Consider the following 18,393-nt stretch of genomic DNA (forward strand, 5'->3'; position numbering starts at 1 on the left):
GACCCTAGACACTACTCACCAAAACAGAACGTAGAACATTTTCTTTATAAACTATGTTATACCAATTGAGCTAGAGGTTCCCTGAGACAATAGTCCCTACAGCCCTCTGGGGTGTGTAAATCTTGAACAATTTACCAGATTAAGATTAGCCTGCTATTTCCCGAAGCTATTTCAAGTTATCTGATCTGTGAAGAATGTTAAGAGTATTGGAGGAAGTGGAATAGAGGGCGACAGGCAACCTTTGAAGGTCCCTCCACCATTTCTCTGGTGGATACCTAGCTCCTACTCCTTTCTCCAGGCTCTATATGTAACCTGAGGAAAGAACACTGAAAACTAAGAAAAAGTTAACTGACGTCAGTGTCCCTTTACCTACTTCTCCAAGGATGGTGAAATTCTCATGTGATCCTTCTCCCAAGACGACTCCAAGCTTTGAACCTGAGACTCAATATTCTGGACCCCTGAAATATTAACTATCTTTAGAGAAGAGGAGGGGGAGATTATACTTATAATCCTTGGACATGTGAGTCTTGACCTACAGGCAGCCCAGATCTTTCTTAATTTGACACTGAAGTAAGCCAAATGTATTCAGTGGTAGCCCAAGTGGTCTCTGAAAAAAAGACATTCACTAGCCACAAAATTCTGTAATTCACATCACACGCTCTCAGCACATTTGTTTCTGGGAGGAGATGCTAAAGTGTGGGTTTACAGAGACTCTGGTGAGATTACCAGCTGAACTCACCTGGTATTTTCTGCACAAAGGTATAAACATGAATTCGAGTTCCAGTGCTCCCTGCATCAAACATAATTCCATACAAGGTGCTGGCACTGACATTGACAGGGCACATGGAAGACAGGAAGACACCCTCAAACCAAGTCTGCTGGTCTCTGTGGAAGACAGTGCTGCAAACACAGGATGCCACCAGCATGAAGAAAGCTGCACCCCAGGAAGTGGCCATTCTCTCCTCAAGATGTGGTGGGTCTAAGCTTTTGTTGCTGTAGCAGCACCGATCACAGATATGAAGTGGCTTATGGGATAAAGACACACAAGGTTAGACAAACTATCCTTTTTGTTTATACCTATAAGAGAAGAAACACCCACTACAGAAATCCCACCCCTGTTCTCAAGGTGCTCATTCTTTATTTCTAATAACCAGCATAACAAGCTAAATCAGGGTGACAATGGCTCTTAGCACCTTTTCTGAATGCTATCTTGTTCCAAAAGGAAATAGGGGTTTAAAATATATTTTCCCACGCTTTGCTTTTAATTATAGGGTGTTTTTCTCACGTACTCAAAGGCTCTGTCACCCTGCTCTTATTGTTAAATCTAATGTATTTTCTCTTTTCGTTTTGGCAATTAATTTTGTCTTTGCATCATAAACTAATTTTCTCTCTCTGCCTTCTTTTTGGTTCATAGATAAAGAGCTTCAATTTCTGAATTAAAGTTATAAACTTACTAAGAAGTTATAAAGTCCCTCTCATCTGAGTGTTCATGGCCTTCAAAAATCAGACCATTGACTGCTGGCCTATGATCAACAATATTGCCAGTGGCTTGCACATACAACCACATTTTAAGGAAATCAATTCAGTTAATTTAAAAAACACTTAAATAGACCATTGTGGTTTTTAAAATATCCTTCACGACTTCCAGCCAACATGGCACCACAGACAGAAGAACCATGCTGTCCCTCCACAGCAAAGACCTGAAAAACTAAGCAAAACAGAGACAAACATCATTCCTGGAATCTGAAGTGTCAAATGAAGAGATAACTCAGCCAAGCACTGAAATGAATAAGAAACTAACAAACAATAGAGAGTGAGTGGAGATACGTGCGGAAGTCCCCTATGCAACACTGATTCGCCATCTTGGACTCTTGTCACAGATAGGCGGACAGGGAGCACAGGAAAGCAGCTTCATGAAGTTCCCAGCAGGAGACAGAGCACCCAGTAATAAGCGATACACACTTTCCCACCCCATCCTCTCCCCACTGCTCTAGCTCCGTGCTTCCTGGCTGGCATCAGTGGCTTAGCCGGCCTGGAACTGCAACATCCATGCCTCCTGGATCCACCCCACCCACATCGGAGATCAGCGGACAGCGAGTATGGGAAAGAAGCTTCACAAAGTTCCCAGCAAGAGACAGAGTACCTGGTAACCACCAATATACGCTCTCCTAACCCTCACTCCCCTTCTCCACCCTCTTTTGGCCTCCTCTGCTTCCTTTCAGACACAGTCTCTTGGCCAGAAGGCAACTGCTTAGGCCCTGGGCCGCTTGGATTCATCCTACCCAGACTGAGTGCCATTTGTCTGTTGCTGGTGTTGCTTTCTTCCACTTCTTTTGATTTCTTCTGTACCTCCCACCACCTCTCCCTCCTTTCTCTCAAACACCTGGCTCTGTGTGCCATGTTTGCTTCCTCTTGAAAGGCTGTGAAGTGCTGCTCTTCTGGGGAACCACTCCCCTGGCCCACAACACCATCCTGATGGGATCCTGAGGCTTTTTGTTTTGCTTTGTTCTGTTCAGTTTATTTTCTTTTTCTCTTCATGGCTTGAGAGCCCTTTCTAGCCAGGCTGCACTACACAGCTTAGGAGCCACTTCCCCAGTCTGCACAGCCGCATAGGTGGGATCCCTGGGGGCATTTGTTTAGCTTCTTTTTTTTCTCCTTGTTTTTCCTTCCTGTCTTTCTTCGTTTCTCAGTTCTTGTCCCTCTATACTTACCTTCTTTTCCTGTCTCCTGAATGCCTGGTGCTGTGTGACATCTCTACCCCCTCTAAAAAGCCAGGCTATATTGCACAACCTGGGAGCCTTCCCTAGTTTTTCCAGCTGCACCGGTGGGACCCCGGGGGGGGGCTTTTCTTGTCTTTCTTTCTTCCAATTTTTTATCTAGTTATTTTTTTTCTTTTTCCCTTTTTGTTTTTCTCCATTTCTTGGCTTCTCAACTCTCCACTCCAATGGCAAGCTCCATTAGCGATCTTTTTTTTTTTTTTTTTTTTTGGCTCCTGTTTCTCTCTCCCCTCTCTCATCTTTCCCATACCCATATTAGCTTCACACATCACAACCTCCCCCAACCTTCCTGCCTACCTGCACTGTGTGCTGAAAATCACGCCCCTGAGCAGCACAGGTATGGCCTACCAGAATGTGCCCAGTGCTGATTCCTGGCCTGCCCTGTTGGCCCTAGTACGTACCACAAACTACCCAGCCTAGCCGCTCCTCTTCAGCTGGACCTACCCTACTGCACCATAGCTGAGTGACTGGCCCTGCCTGTTGGACAAGAAAGTGAGAAATATTGTGACCACAGGTGAGCAAACAACAAAGAACACACAGCTCACCCACTTAGGCATAACCAAATAAAACAAAAAAGCAGGATGGAACAAACAGATCTACAATCAATAAACAAAGCAAATAACTACTGAATGTCCCAAAGACAGCAGGCAATATCAAAACATTAAAAAAAAAAAAAAAAAAAAAGGTCAGGATGGTTGCAATAGGCATCCAAAATAAAACACAAGATGAATTCCCAGTAGAAGAAAAGGCACTAGGACTACCTGACAGAGAATTAACATCTCTAATATTCAGAGTGATCCAAGAGTTGAAGCAAAAAGCAGACAAAAATGAGGAAAAAATAGAGAGTTTCATGGAAAATGCAGACAAAAAATAGAAGAATTCAGGAAAATAATACAGGAACAAAATGCCAAAACAAATTCACAACTAGAAATCACACAAAAACAACAATTAGAAATCCAAAAGATAAACAACAAGGTTTCAGAAATAGTGTCATAGAAGGGCAGAGGAGCAGGTTTAAAATAATAGAAGACAAGATTAGCAAAATTAAAGACAAACACTTGGATACAACTCTGAAGAAAAATCAGAAAAAAGAACGAAGAAAAATGAAGAAACCCTGAGAATTATGTGGGATATAATCAAAAGCAAAAATCTCCACATGATCAGAGTTCCAGAACAAGAGCGGAAAATGGAAAACACAGAGAGGATCATTGAAGAATTGCTGACAGAAAACTTCCCTAATATGGTGAAAGATGAAAAGCCGACCATCCAAGAAGCTCAACGAACCCCCATATAGGACAGACTCCAAAAGAAAATAACCAAGGCATATCATAATCACACTCCCTAAAACCAAAGATGAAGAAAAAATCCTAGAGCAGCTCGAGAAAAAAAAAAAGCCACATACTGATGAAAAACAGTAAGACTAAACTCTGATTATCGGGCAGAAACCATGCAAGCAAGAAGGCAATGGGATGACATATACAAAACTTTGAAAGAAACATATTGTCAACTGAGAATAACATATCCTGCAAAACTCTCATTCAAATATGATGGTGAAATTAGGGCATTTCCAGATCAACAGAAATTAAGGGAATATGTAAAAACCAAACCTACAAGAATTATTAAAGGGAACCCTTCAATCTGAGAAAAAACAACATCAGACCACAGCCTGAATCTGGTATGCAAGATTGTACCAGCCAGATGCCAACCTGGGAAATGAACTCTCAAGGACTACCCAAAACCAAAAAAATATTACAACAGGGAACCAGAGAGGTTAATCTGTAAATGACAATATCAGAACAATAAAAAAGGGACTAAATGGTATAGGTATAGAGCTTTTTAATGGGGAGGAAGGCAAGACAATACCAAGCAATAACAGACTGGTTCAAACCTAGGAAGATAAGGGTAAATTTCAAGTTAAACACAAAGAAAGTTAACAAACTTACTCATCAAAATAAAGAAGAAAAACATAAAGTCTCAATAAAAAGAAGATCTACAAAAACAAAACAAAAAAAAGAAATCCACGAACAAAAGGAATTCAGGACAGGACAGTGAGAGGGGCAAAGAAAATGCCAGCACCACACACACAAAAAAAAAAACCTACAAAAGGACAGCAATAAACTCAACCTATCAATAATTACAGTGAATGTAAATGGCCTAAATGTACTCACAAAGAGACAGAGAGTGACAGAATGGATTAAAAAAAAACAAAAAAAACGGAACCATCAATATGCTGTGTACAAGAGACATACCTTAGAAACAAAGATGTAAATTTATTAAAAAATCAAAGGATGAAAAAAAAATATATATATCAAGCAAATAACTACCAAAAAGGAGCAGGAGTAGCAATACTACTCTCAGATAAAATAGACTTTAGAACAAAATCCACCATGAAAGACAAAGAAGGGCACTATATAATGATTAAAGGGACAATCCATCATGAAGACTTAACCATAATAAACATCTATGCACCCAACGAAAGGGCTCCAAAATATATAAAACAAACTCTAACAGCCCTGAAAAGAGAAATTGACAGTTTCACAATAATAGGAGACTTTGACACACCACTCTTGGTAAAGGACAGAACATCTAGAAAGAAACTCAACAAGGATACAGAGGAGATAAAGGGCACAATCAGCCAACCTGACCTCACAGACATATATACCACACTCTACCCAACAGCTACAAACAAAGTACACAATCTTTCCCAATACACATGGAACATTCTCCAGAATAGACCACATCTTAGGCCACAGGACAACCCTCCAAAACACTGAGATAATACAAAGTATCTCCTCTGACCACAATGTCATCAAAGTAGAAATAAACAACAGGAAGAGTGAGGAAAAAAATCAATTACATGGAAACAGAATAACACCCTGCTTAAAAAACACTGAATAACTGAAGAAATCAGAGATGGAATCAAAAAATTCCTAGAATGAAACAAAAATAAAAACACATCATTCCAAAACCTTTGGGACACAGCAAAGGCAGTGCTCAGAAGTCAATTTATAGCAATAGAAACAAAACAAAACAAAACAAAACCCATTGCCATTGAGTCAATTCTGACTCATAGCGACCCTATAGGACAGAGTAGAACTGCCCCATAGAGTTTCCAAGGAGTGCCTGGCGGATTCAAACTGCCAGCCCTTGGGTTGGCAGCCGTAGCACTTAGCTGCTACGCCACCAGGGTTTCCATAGCAATAGATGGATGCATCAAAAAAGAAGAAAGGGACAAAACCAAAACATCAGCTACACAACTTTATCAAATAGAAAGAGAACGGCAGAAGAAGCACATAGCCACCACAGGAAAGGAAATAATGAAGATCAGAGCGGAAATAAATGAAATAGAGAATAGAAAAACAATAGAAAGAATCAACAAGAGCAAAAGTTGGTTCTTTGAAAGGATCAACAAAATCAACAAACCACTGGCCAAATTAACAAAACAAAAACAGGAAAGGACGCAAATAACCCAAATGAGAAATGAAATGGGTCACATTACAACAGACCCAACTGAAATAAACAGGATCATAACAGAGTATTATGAAAAACTATATGCCAACAAATTTGAAAATCTAGAGGAAACAGACAAATTTCTAGAAACACACTACCTACCCAAACTAACACAAAATGATGTTGAAAATCTGAACAGACCCATAACAAGAGAAGAGACTGAAAAGGTAATAAACTCCCAACAAAAAAAAAGCCCTGGGCCAGATGGCTTCACTGGAGCATTCTACCAAATATTTAGAGAAGAGCTTACACCAGTACTACTCAAACTATTTCAGAACATAGAAAAGGAAGTGATACTGCCAAATTCATTCTATGAAGCCAGCATAACCCTGATACCAAAACCAAGCAAAGATACCACAAAAAAAGAAAATTGCAGACCAATACATCTCATGAATACAGAGGCGAAAATTCTCAACAAAATTCTAGCCAATAGAATTCAACATCATATCAAAAAAAATAATACACCACGACCAAGTAGGATTCATACCAGGTATGCAAGAATGGTCCAACATTAAAAAATCAATCAACGTAATCCACCACATAAATAAAAGGAAAGAAAAGAATCACATGATCACCTCAGTCGATGCAAAAAAGGCATTCAACAAAGTCCAACACCCATTCTTGATAAAAACTCTCAGTAAAATAGGTATAGAAAGGAAATTTCTTAACATAATAAAAGGTATCTATGCAAAACCAACGGCCAACATCATTCTTAATGGAGAGAGGCTAAAATCATTCCCCTTGAGAACAGGAACAAGACAAAGCATGCCCTTTATCACCATTCCTGTTTAACATTGTGCTGGAAGTTCTAGCTGGAGCAATAAGGCAAGAAAAGAAATAAATAAAGTGCATCCAAATTGGTAATGGAGACGTTAAACTGTCCCTATTTGCAGATGATATGATACTATACATAGAAAACCCAAAAGAATCCATGAGAAAACTACTGGAACTAACAGAAAGATTCAACAGAGTTGCACATACAAGACAAACATACAAAAATCAGCTGGACTCCTATACACAAATAAGGAAAACGATGAAAAGGAAATCAGGAAAACAATATCATTTATAATAGCTCCTAAAAAAATAAAACACTTAAGAATAAATCTAAGCAGAGATGTAAAGGACCTATACAAAGAAAACGATAAAATGCTACTGCAAGAAACTGAAAGAGATCTACATAAATGGAAAAACATATCATGCTTACAGATAGGTAGACTCAACATAGTGAAAATGACACTTCTACCCAAAGAGATTTACAAATACAATGCAATTCTGATCCAAATACCAACATTTTTAAAGACATGGAAAAACCTATCATTAACTTTATCTGGAAAGGGAAGAACCCTGGATAAGTGAAGTACTATTGAAGAAGAAGAATAAAGTAGGAGGACTCACACCACCTGACCTAAGACCCTACTATACAGCTATGGTAGTCAAGACAGCCTGCTACTAGTACAATGACAAATACACTGACCAAAAGAACAGAATTGAGAAACCAGATGTAAATCCAATCACCTATGGTTACCTGATCTTTGACAAGGGCCCAAGGTCCATCAAATGGGGAAAAGATAGTCTTTTTAACAAACAGTCCTGGCAAAACTGGATGGCCATCTGCAAGAAAATGAAACAGGACCTATACCTCACGCCATATACAAAAACTAATTCAAAATGGATCAAAGACCTAAATACAAAGCCAAAAACTATGACGTTCTTAGAAGAAAAAATTGAATCAATGCTAGAGGCCCTAATACATGGCATTAACAAGATACAAATCACAACCAACAACACACAAACTCCAGAAGATAAGCTAGATAACTGGGATCTTCTAAAAATTAAACACTTATGCTCAACAAAAGACGTCACCAAAAGAGTAAAAAGAGAACCTACAGACTAGGAAAAATTTTTGGCTATTACGAATTAGACAAAGGTCTAATCTCTAAAATCTACAAGAAAATCCAACACCTCTACAACAAAAAGACAAATAATCCAATTAAAAAGTGGGCAAAGGAAATGAACAAACACTTCACCAAAGAAGACATTCAAATGGTCAAGAGACACACAAGGAAATGCCGGTGATCACTAGCCATTAGAGAAATGCAAATCAAAACCACAATGAGATACCATCTCACCCCTGGCATTACTGGCAGGAATAAAAAAAAACAAGAAATAGCAAATGTTGTAGAGACTGTGGGGAGATTGGAAACCTTATACACTGCTGGTGGGAACGCAAAACTATACAATCATTTTGGAAAATGATATGGTGCTTCCTTAGAAAGCTAGAAATAGAAATACCATATGATCCATCAATCCCACTCCTAGGAATACATCCTAGAGAAATAAGAGTTGTCACACAAATAGACATGTGCACACCCACGTTCAATGCAGCTTTGTTCACAATAGCAAAAAGATGGAAACAACCTAAATGCCATCAACAGATGAATGGATAATCAAACTGTGGTACATACACACAATAGAGCATTACACAACGATAAAGAATAATGATGAATCTGTGTAGCATTTCATAACATGGATGAAACTGGAGAACATTATGCTGAGTGAAATAAGTCAATCACAAATATTCAATGAGACCATTACTGTAAAAACTCATGAAAAGGTTTACACACACGAAAAATCTTTGATGGTTACGAGGGAGGGGAGTGCTGGGGATGGAAAAACACTAAATGGAAAACAGTTAAGTGCTAACTTTGGTGAAGGGTAAGACAGTACACAATACTGGAGAATCCAGCACAACTTGTCCACAGCAAGGTCGTGGAAACTCCATATACACATCCAAACTCCTTCAGGGACAGAATTGCTGAGGGCTGTGGGGACCATGGTCTTGGGGAACATCTAGCTCAACTGGCATAACATAATTTATAAAGAAAATGTTCTACCTTCTACTTTGGTGAGTAGCATCTGGGGTCTTAAAAGCCTGTGAGCAGCTATCTAGGATACTTCACTGGTCTCACCCTTTCGGGAACAAGGAAGAATGAAGAAAACTAAAGAATCAAGAGAAAGATTGGTCCAAAGGACTAATGGACCATATCTACCACATGCCTCCACCAGACTGAGTCCAATACAGCTAGATGGTGCCCAGCTACCACCACTGGCTTCTTTGACAGGGATCACAATAGAGGGTCCTGGACAGAGCTAGAGAAAAATGCAGAACAAAATTCTACATCAAAGAGAAAGACCAGGCTTGCTGGCCTGAGAGAGACTGGAGAAACCCTGAGAGTATGGCCCTCAGACACCCTTTCAGCTCAGTAATAAAGACCCTCCAGAAGTTCACCATTCAGCCAAAGATTGGACAGGCCCATAAAACAAAAGAAGACTAAAGGGGCACACCAGCCCACGGGCAAGGACTAGAAGGCAGGAGGGAACAGGAAAGCTGGTAATACAGAACCTAAGGTTGAGAAGAGAGAGTACTGACATGTTGTGGGGATGTTAACCAACATCAAAGAACAGTATGTTTGCTAACTGTTTAATGAGAAACTAGTTTGTTCTGTAAATCTTCATCTAAAGTACAATTAAAAAAAAAAAATCTTTCACAAGTTTCAAGCCATGTCATTTCCATAAGCATTTAGGGCAAGTGACCAAATTAAGATGAAAGAAGTTCCATGACTTGCTGAAAGTGATAAAGGAGCTCAGTGGTGAAATCAGAATCAGAAATCAGTCTTGACTCTCGCCAAGCTTTTTCCTTGATTCCAAAATGCCTCCCTTTATGACAAGTTACTACTCATATTTCTTAGTGTGTCCGTGGCAGAGACAAAAAACTTAGTGTGCTCAGCCCTGTTTGTTTTGTACGAGTACTGCGTATTATGGTAGGGTGGATAAAAATGCTGCTGAAAATCTCAAGTAAGGTTACAAGGAACACAGCAAAGAGAGTGCAACGTCTGGGGACAGAGTCCTAGCACCTCTATTAGGCAGCTACATATTCCTGAATAAGTCATTTAGTCTTTCCGAGACTCTGTTTCTTTATTTGTAAAACAGGAATAAGATCACCTGCAGTATTAGAAAAAAATCAATGCCCTCATCTAATATTACATAACAACTTTTAGTGTTTTTCCAGGACTGAGATTGTGGAAAGTGGAGAGAACAGATTTGTTATTAAAATACTGAGAAATATTTTTTTAAATGCAGTGTTTCTGATTTTTTTTTTCTCTGCATCATTCTGTTATGAAGCCATTATAGTGAGTATGGATGTATAAAGCCTGAGATGAAATCTCTTGGTAGTGTTCAACGGAATAACAATCTATTCTACTTGGATGCTTTAGTAGTAACTTCTTCTTTTTTCCTGGGGGGACATTCAATAAGAAACAAAAAAATTGTTTTTGTTTTGGTGATTTAGATCAGGCTGATTCCTGCCACCTTATCTGTAAAGAACTGGAGTTCCTCCAGGTCATTTCTCAACCTCAGCACTATTGATATTTGGGGCTGGATAATTCTTTGTTGTGGGGGCTGTCTTGTACAAGGTAGAATGTTTGGCATCAGGCCTCTACCCACTAGGTGCCAGTAGCAACTCCCCCCACTCCGCCCCCAAGTACAACAGTCAAAAATGTTTCCAGATAATTGCCAAATGTCCCCTGGAAAGTAAAATTGCCTCCAGTTGAGATCCACTGCTCCAGGCTATATTTTCTTTTGGTATTAATGAAGAATGCCAGCTCTAACCCCTAAAATTTAAGGCTCCTTTAATTGCCTTTTATGTATGTTGCTCAAAACAGTTTTGGATCTTCTGATCCAGCTTTCATGTCCTGACCGTTTGTGCAAGTCGCAGTTACTGGTTCAGTGACGAGATCTAATTCCCGAGTTCCCATTTCCCAGTCCCACTATCTCAAGCAGAACACTCAATATATTTGGAGTACAGATTGATGATTTTCAACTCTCCTCAAGTTTGTTGACCTCTTAGGGTTTATTTTATCAAAATACCTCCCTTCTTGCAGGTGATATATGACATAATATAGAGCAAATTCAAGTTAATTGCATTTGGAATTTACAAATACTTAAAAAAAAAACTAGAGTTGTTCTGAGGTACTACAAAGCCAGAGTTAGACTCATCAGTTTGAATGCTATTCAAAAGGCTGAATTTCTATCCTGTAGTTAAGAATGAGAAGGACTGGCTATCAAAGGGACAAACAGCATTGTTTGACTTTTGGAATACCAAGTAAAGGAAACTTCCATCCCAGGAAACCAACCCCTGAAACTGGGCAGCTGCCTGGCCAGATTCATACTCAGACCTTAAGTCACTGGCTCTAGTTGATTCTTCTTTTACAGCAAACAGATTGGTCACGTAGATCAATCTAAATAACTGAAAACAGAAACGACCTTATTGGGTTCTCTGAGTAATAAAAGACCCTTGCTTTGTCCAGAGCTCAAACCATACCGAACACAGGGCCCTCTTCTCCCTCACCAAGCATATTTAGAAGCGCTGCAGTCACCAGCCTTCCTCCATCTCTGTGACAGATTCCCCCGGGGCTTCTTCAGGGGTCACTCATGTTTTTATATTATTATGGTTCCTGAAAAAGCCTTGAAGAGCCCTGATGGCACAGTGGTTAAACCACTTGGCTGCTAACCCCAAGGTCAGAGGTTTGAACCCACCAGCTGCTCCATGGGAGAAAGATATGGCAGTCTGCTTCCATCAAGATTTTCAGCCTTGGAAACCCTATGGGGCAGTTCTACTCTGTCTGATAGGGTCGCGATGATTCAGAATTGACTTGACGTATTTTTTTAAACCTCTCCAGTTCTATTTCCATTAAGCAAACATTCATTTTTCTTACAAAAGAGATTTCAAGGAAAAAAAAAATGCAGACTGGGTAACCATTTCCATGGAGTGGAAACTGCAGGGTCATTTACCAGATGTTCACCAGTTTAAAACCAAATAATAGGTTTTAGAGAAAGCAAAGGACATACACGTAAAGCCCTTTCTGCTCTCACCCCTACCTCCTAACACTACTTCCAATCTCTTTTTTTTAAGATCAGCTACTTCTATTTTTAATAATTTATTATTGTTGTTGAGAATATACACAAATTCAATAATGTCTACATGTACAATTCAGTGACACTGACTAAATTTTTCAGGTTGTATAACCATCCTCATCCTCTTTTTCCAAATCGTTCCTCCTCCATTAACATAAACACACCACACCCTAAATTTCCTATCTAATCTTTCGAGTTGCTGTTGTCAATTTGATTCCATATAAAAAAAAAAAATTTTTTTCCATATAGACAGTTCTTAAAAGAGTACAACGCTTAAGGCAGACGTTCTTTACTAATTAAGCTAAAATACTGTTTGGTTTTAAGAAGGCTTCAGGAGATATTTTTTGTTTCAGGTTTGAAGATTGTAAAATCAGCCACTTTTAAATTAGAAAGGCTTACAATTTAGAGTGTAAGAATGGCATGCATTTTATATGATGCCAGCTTGTATGCATGGCTCAGTCGTTTTGATGAAGTCTTTGCTCAGATGTCACCTTCTCAGTGAGACCTTCCTTGTCCATCCTATTTAAAACTGTACTGGTCACATGACCATTTTCTATTTTGCTTCCCATAGCAACTTTTCACCTTCTAACACACTATGTAATTTACTCTTTTTTGTTTATTTTCTTGTCTCCCTAGCCCCCAATATTAGCTACACATGGGCTGGGGTTTGTCTGTTTTGTTCGCTGATGTAGTCCCAGTTCCCAGAACAGTGTTAGCACATAGTAGGTGTTGAATACATTCCTAAAGAGATGAATAGTGATCCAATAACTCAGGCCCTAGATATTCACCCGTCTACCAAGAATATTATAGATTCTTTCCAAAAAGCGATTAATTACAGACCCACTGGAAAATCATGATGCCAAGCTTCCGAGGAAGGATTATTTCTCCAAATGTCAATTATATAAAAACTTTTATATATTACTCAAAATAATGCAGAGATAATCAAGTTTTTACAGCAGGGATATACATCAATACATTTAAATCTATTCTTTCCAGAATTAGTCTTCTCACTATCTCTTGCTTGCTGTCTCCTATTTTCAACAAAGGTTCCCCTTCATTCCTTTTCTTCAAGAATTGGGTGCCAGCCAATATTTGTCACTACGTCCATCTCCTTCTAAAAATCTTTTCAGTATATCTTTATACCTTCCAGCAAACACTTATCCTTCCCACTCAGCCACCTCAGACCTTCACACTCTCATGCATCCTCTCTTCCCTGTCACCCAGAGCCTGAGAAACCACAATCCTATAGAACCTGGGCCCCATTTTGTGCTCACCTGCTTGTGTCCTGCCTGTTCTCTGTGAATCTTTGCTTTCACTATTGGTTGCCTTTTGCTCTTTGCTCCTTATTTCAGCTCTCCTGAATCAAGCTAGCTTTATTAACCACATTTACCTTTGTACTCGTTTACAGCTGGGGCATGTTGCTAACTCACCCCCTTCTTTATTCTTTACTCCTCCCTTATCTACCTTTTCTCTGGGTGTACATGATTGTCTGGTTCATCTACTTTTATGATAATTAAGGGCCAACTACTAGAGTTGTTGCTTGTAAGGCAGAAGTAGCTCAGGAACTGAATACTGTTTTTACAACTTTAGCTCAATAGTAGAAAAGGTAACAGCACTTCTCCATAGCTTTCATCTCTGAGGTGAATCTGGAAAGCTTGATGTTGAATTATCCGATTAATAAACATTTACTGAGTGTCTAATATATCACAGATGCTGTGCTAGGTTCTGGAGATGCAAACACAAATGGGATATAGGTCCAGCTCTTGAGGAGATATGGCTTACTAGAAAAGACAGGCAAGTAAACCAACAGCTACATTGTATTATAAATTCTCCCAAAGAAATACTCACAGGATGTTGCAGGAATGGACATGAGAGGCAAGTAACTGGGTTTGGAAGGGGAAAGATGGAGGTGGGGAAAGAGTGGGAGGCTTCTTGAGGTATGAAAGGGCTGAGCTGGGTCCTAAATCAGAGATAGGAATTACTCTGGTGAAGCGGCACAAGGAGAATTCTGAGAACTGCAAGTATTAAAAGTTCAGTATGGCTGGAATATGGTTCAGTGGCAGGATTCTCACCTTTCATGTGGGAGACCCAGGTTCGATTCCTGGCCAGTGCACCTCATGTGCAGCCACCACCCATCTGTCAGTGCAGGCTCGTGTGTTGCTACGATGCTGAACAGGTTTCAGCAGAGCTTCCAGACTAAGACAGAGTAGTGAGAAAGATCTGGTGATCTACTTCTGAAAATCTGCCAGTGAAAACCCTATGGATCACACCAGTTCAATCCACCCTGTATCACGGGTTTGGTGCAGGACCTGGCATCCTTCTGTTCCTCTGTGCATGGGGGTTGCCATGAGTAAGGGGCTGACTTGAAAGCAACTAACAACAACAACATGGCTGGAATATAGAGGTGTACCAGAGTAAAGAGGGCAGGTGTGAGAAAGGATGGTTCTGAAGGCACTGAGTCAGATTTCAAAATGAGTGGACTTGCTTTCCTTATAAGTCCTCATGGTGACACTTGATTGTTATTTATGTCTATTTCCTCCCTAAGCTAATGTCAATATTGACTGACTTGGCTAAAATGACACAATATTTCTCAACAGTGGAAAATGATGGAATGAGATTGGAAAAAAAAAACAAAACAAAAACCCACTGCCATCTAGCTGATTCCAACTCATAGTGACCCTAACAGACAGAGTAGAACTCCCCCATAGGGTTTCCAAGGAGCGCCTGCTAGATCTGAACTGCCGATCTTTTGGTTAGCAGCCATAACTCTAACCACTACACCACAAGGGTTTCCACGGAACGAGACAGTTGACTAGAAAACTCCACAAAAAGGTCTGAAAACAGCAAAATGTAAAAGCTCCACTGTCAATTCACCTGAGCTCCAGAGTAAAGCTGGCTTTAAGAAAGTTAAAAATTAAACATAAGGGAAGTTTAAAGTATAATCAGAATGGAAGTTTTAAACAATAAGCTGCACTATGGAAATGGATACAGCTAATCCACTCACCTTATTAGCCAAGCAAAGTAAAACCAAGGTGGGTCTAAAAAAGTAAGTCAGCTGCACACCCATGTTTATTGCAGTTCTGTTTACAATAGCAAAAAGCTGGAAGCAACCAAGGTGTCCATCAACGGATGAACGGTTAAATAAATTGTGGTATATTCACACAATGGAATACTACGCATCGATAAAGAACAGTGACGAATCTGTGAAACGTTTCATAACATGGAGGAACCTGGAAGGCATTATGCTGAGCGAAATTAGTCAGAGGCAAAAGGACAAATATTGTATAAGACCACTCTTATAAGATCTTGAGAAATAGTATAAACTGAGAAAAACACATACTTTTGTGGTTACGAGGGGGGTAAGAAGGGAGGGTGGGAGAGGGTTATTTACTGATTAGTTAGTAGATAAGAACTACTTTAGGTGAAGGGAAGGACAATACTCAATACACAGAAGGTCAGCTCAACTGGACTGGACCAAAAGCAAAGAAGTTTCTGGGATAAACTGAATGCTTCAAAGGTCAGCGGAGCAAGGGCGGGGGTTTGGGGACTATGGCTTAAGGGGACTTCTAAGTCAATTGGCAAAATAATTCTATTATGAAAACATTCTGCATCCCACTTTGAAATGTGGCATCTGGGGTCTTAAATGCTAACAAGCAGCCATCTAAGATGCATCAATTGGTCTCAACCCACCTGGATCAAAGGAGAATGAAGAACACCAAGGTCACACGATAATTATGAGCCCAAGAGACAGAAAGGGCCACAGGAACCAGAGGCTTACATCATCCTGAGACCGGAAGAACTAGTTGGTGCCTGGCCACAACCAATGACTGCCCTGACAGGGAGCACAACGGAGAACCCCTGAGGGAGCAGGAGATCAGTGGGATGCAGACCCCAGATTCTCGTAAAAAGACCATACTTAATGGTCTGACTGAGACTAGAGGAATCCTGGCGGTCATGGTCCCCCCACCTTCAGTTGGCCCAGGACAGGAACCATTCCCAAAGACAACTCATCAGACATGGAAGGGACTGGACAATGGATAGGAGAGAGATGCTGATGAAGACTGAGCTACTTGTATCAGGTGGACACTTGAGACTGTGTTGGCATCTCCTGTCTGGAGGGGAGATGGGAGGGTAGAGAGGGTTAGAAACTGGCAAAACAGTCACAAAAGGAGAGACTGGAAGGGCTGACTCATTAGGGGGAGAGTAAGTGGGAGTATGGAGTAAGGTGTATATAAGCTTATATGTGACAGACTGACTTGATTTGTAAACATTCACTTAAAGCTCAATAAAAATTATTAAAAAAAAAAAGAATAACTAATACCAAATTTTTTTCCTTCAAGTAACCAGAAATACTTCGCTGTTTTGCTTGGGCAGTAGGTGCTTTAAGAGACATGAAATACAGATTGCAGAAGTGTGTGTTCTGTAAAACGTTTATGTTTATTTGAAGTTTGTTTAAAATAAAATATCTTTCTGGTTTAAAAAGAAAAAAAGTAAGTCTGGGACAGACTTCAGTACAGTGAGCAATGACTCATGTGTGGCTATAACCTGGAACACCTCGCTGCCTGAAGGCAACCTAAGGCGGGGCTGCATAATATCCTTTACCTTCCCAAAGCCAAGCACAGAGGCCAGCACGAGTGCAGCATCAGTAAATATGTCCTGAGTGGACTCAGGGCAACTCAGTTGATGGTGTATGAAGACGGGGCACTGGGGGAGGGGGTATCCCCTCTCTCAATGTCTCACTATGGCCTATGTACCATTTCCCCAATACCTCAACTCCCCCACACCAGCCCACAGCTAGGGGTGCTGTTCAGGAAGCCTGTTCATTCACCTATTAATTCATTTACTTAGTCATTCCAGAAATTACCAATTGCCTACTTCTACTTACAAGTACAGCATACAAAGATGACTCACCCTAGACCTGCCCTTTTAAGAGGCTAGATGCCTACTAGGAAGAAAATACATGTTCATCAATTACCTCAGTAAAGTTAAAATGTGACAAGTAGCACAGCTGCCATGCAGTGAGGCTTCAGAGCTGGGAGAGACTACTGCTAGCTGGGATGATCTGAGAAGGCTTTGTGAAAGAAGCAGCATTTGAGGAGGGTCCTGAGGAGGGAAATGAATTAGGAAAGGAGAGTGCTTTTCAGGAAAAGAAAACAGTATGAATCAAGACACAGATATGAAAAGGGATAAGGGCCCCTGAAAAAAGTGAATAGATCAGTTTGACTAACCGAGGTAGGAAATTAAGTTGGAAAGGCTGATTGAAGTCAGATAGTAGAGGGCACCAAATACTCAGCTAAGGATTTAGATCTTTAGACGTTAGTCTGTAGACGGTAGGAAGCCACTGAAGATTTCGAGCAAGGGAATGTTACAAATAAGAACCTGGAAGCTACATACAGGAAGGATTGGAGTGGGAAGCCTTGTTAGGCTTCACTCAATTATCGAGTTTACAAATGTTTATTACTGTTAGATGTTACTAAATGCTAGGCGCCAGACTTTTTTATTCAAGATTCTGAGTCTAGTAGAGGTGCCAGACTTATATACCCATGAAGTGGTAAAAGAGCCCAAAGCACAGAAAGACTAACTCTACCTAGAAGATTAGGAAAAACATCACAGAGATGCCATTTGAACTGATCATGAAAAATGAAACAACTACGTAAGTAATAGAGACATATGGACAAACAGACCAGAGACACTACAAAAAAACAGAATGTAGGGAGATTACGGGTAGTTTCACCTCATTTTAAAATTGTCTCAAGAACTTCTCCCATGTGGATTTCAGAAACAAAAACAAAGAGTACAAGACTACAGTAGAGGAGGGCAGAGTAAGAGGATTAATACTCAACAGAGGAAAATTGTGGCCAGAGGAGCATAATATGAAATAACAACAAAAAATAATAAATAGTTATTGACAGCTTAGCAGATGCCAAGCACTATGCTAGGTATTTTACAGGGATTATCTTATTTACTCTCACAATACCACACTGTGAGCTAGGTGTAATTACTAAGATCCCCGTTCTATAAGTGAGAAAATCAAGGCTTAGAGAAAGCACATAATTTTAGATCACACAATCGCACACTAAGTGATCAAACACAGATGGTCTAACTTCAGAGCCCAAGTCCTAACCTCTAGGCA

General features: G+C 40.0%; 1 protein-coding gene across 8 annotated transcripts in view; it reads right to left on the minus strand.

Annotated features, from left to right (window-relative positions):
• ENTPD5 (ectonucleoside triphosphate diphosphohydrolase 5 (inactive)) overlaps positions 1–18,393 on the minus strand; it is a 52,923-nt gene that overhangs the window by 21,849 nt on the left and 12,681 nt on the right. For 7 of the 8 annotated variants that reach the window (XM_049899053.1, XM_049899050.1, XM_049899051.1 and 4 more), the window contains one exon: positions 740–1,025. In XM_049899053.1, the coding sequence (XP_049755010.1) occupies positions 740–956 (217 nt within the window). In that variant the 5' untranslated portion in view covers positions 957–1,025. Of the gene's footprint in view, positions 1–739; positions 1,026–1,454; positions 1,709–18,393 lie in introns of all 8 variants that reach the window. The other variant, XM_049899054.1, reaches the window with a different exon arrangement.

This window comes from Elephas maximus, chromosome 10 (assembly GCF_024166365.1).
Source record: "Elephas maximus indicus isolate mEleMax1 chromosome 10, mEleMax1 primary haplotype, whole genome shotgun sequence".
Taxonomy (NCBI): Eukaryota; Metazoa; Chordata; class Mammalia; order Proboscidea; family Elephantidae; genus Elephas; species Elephas maximus.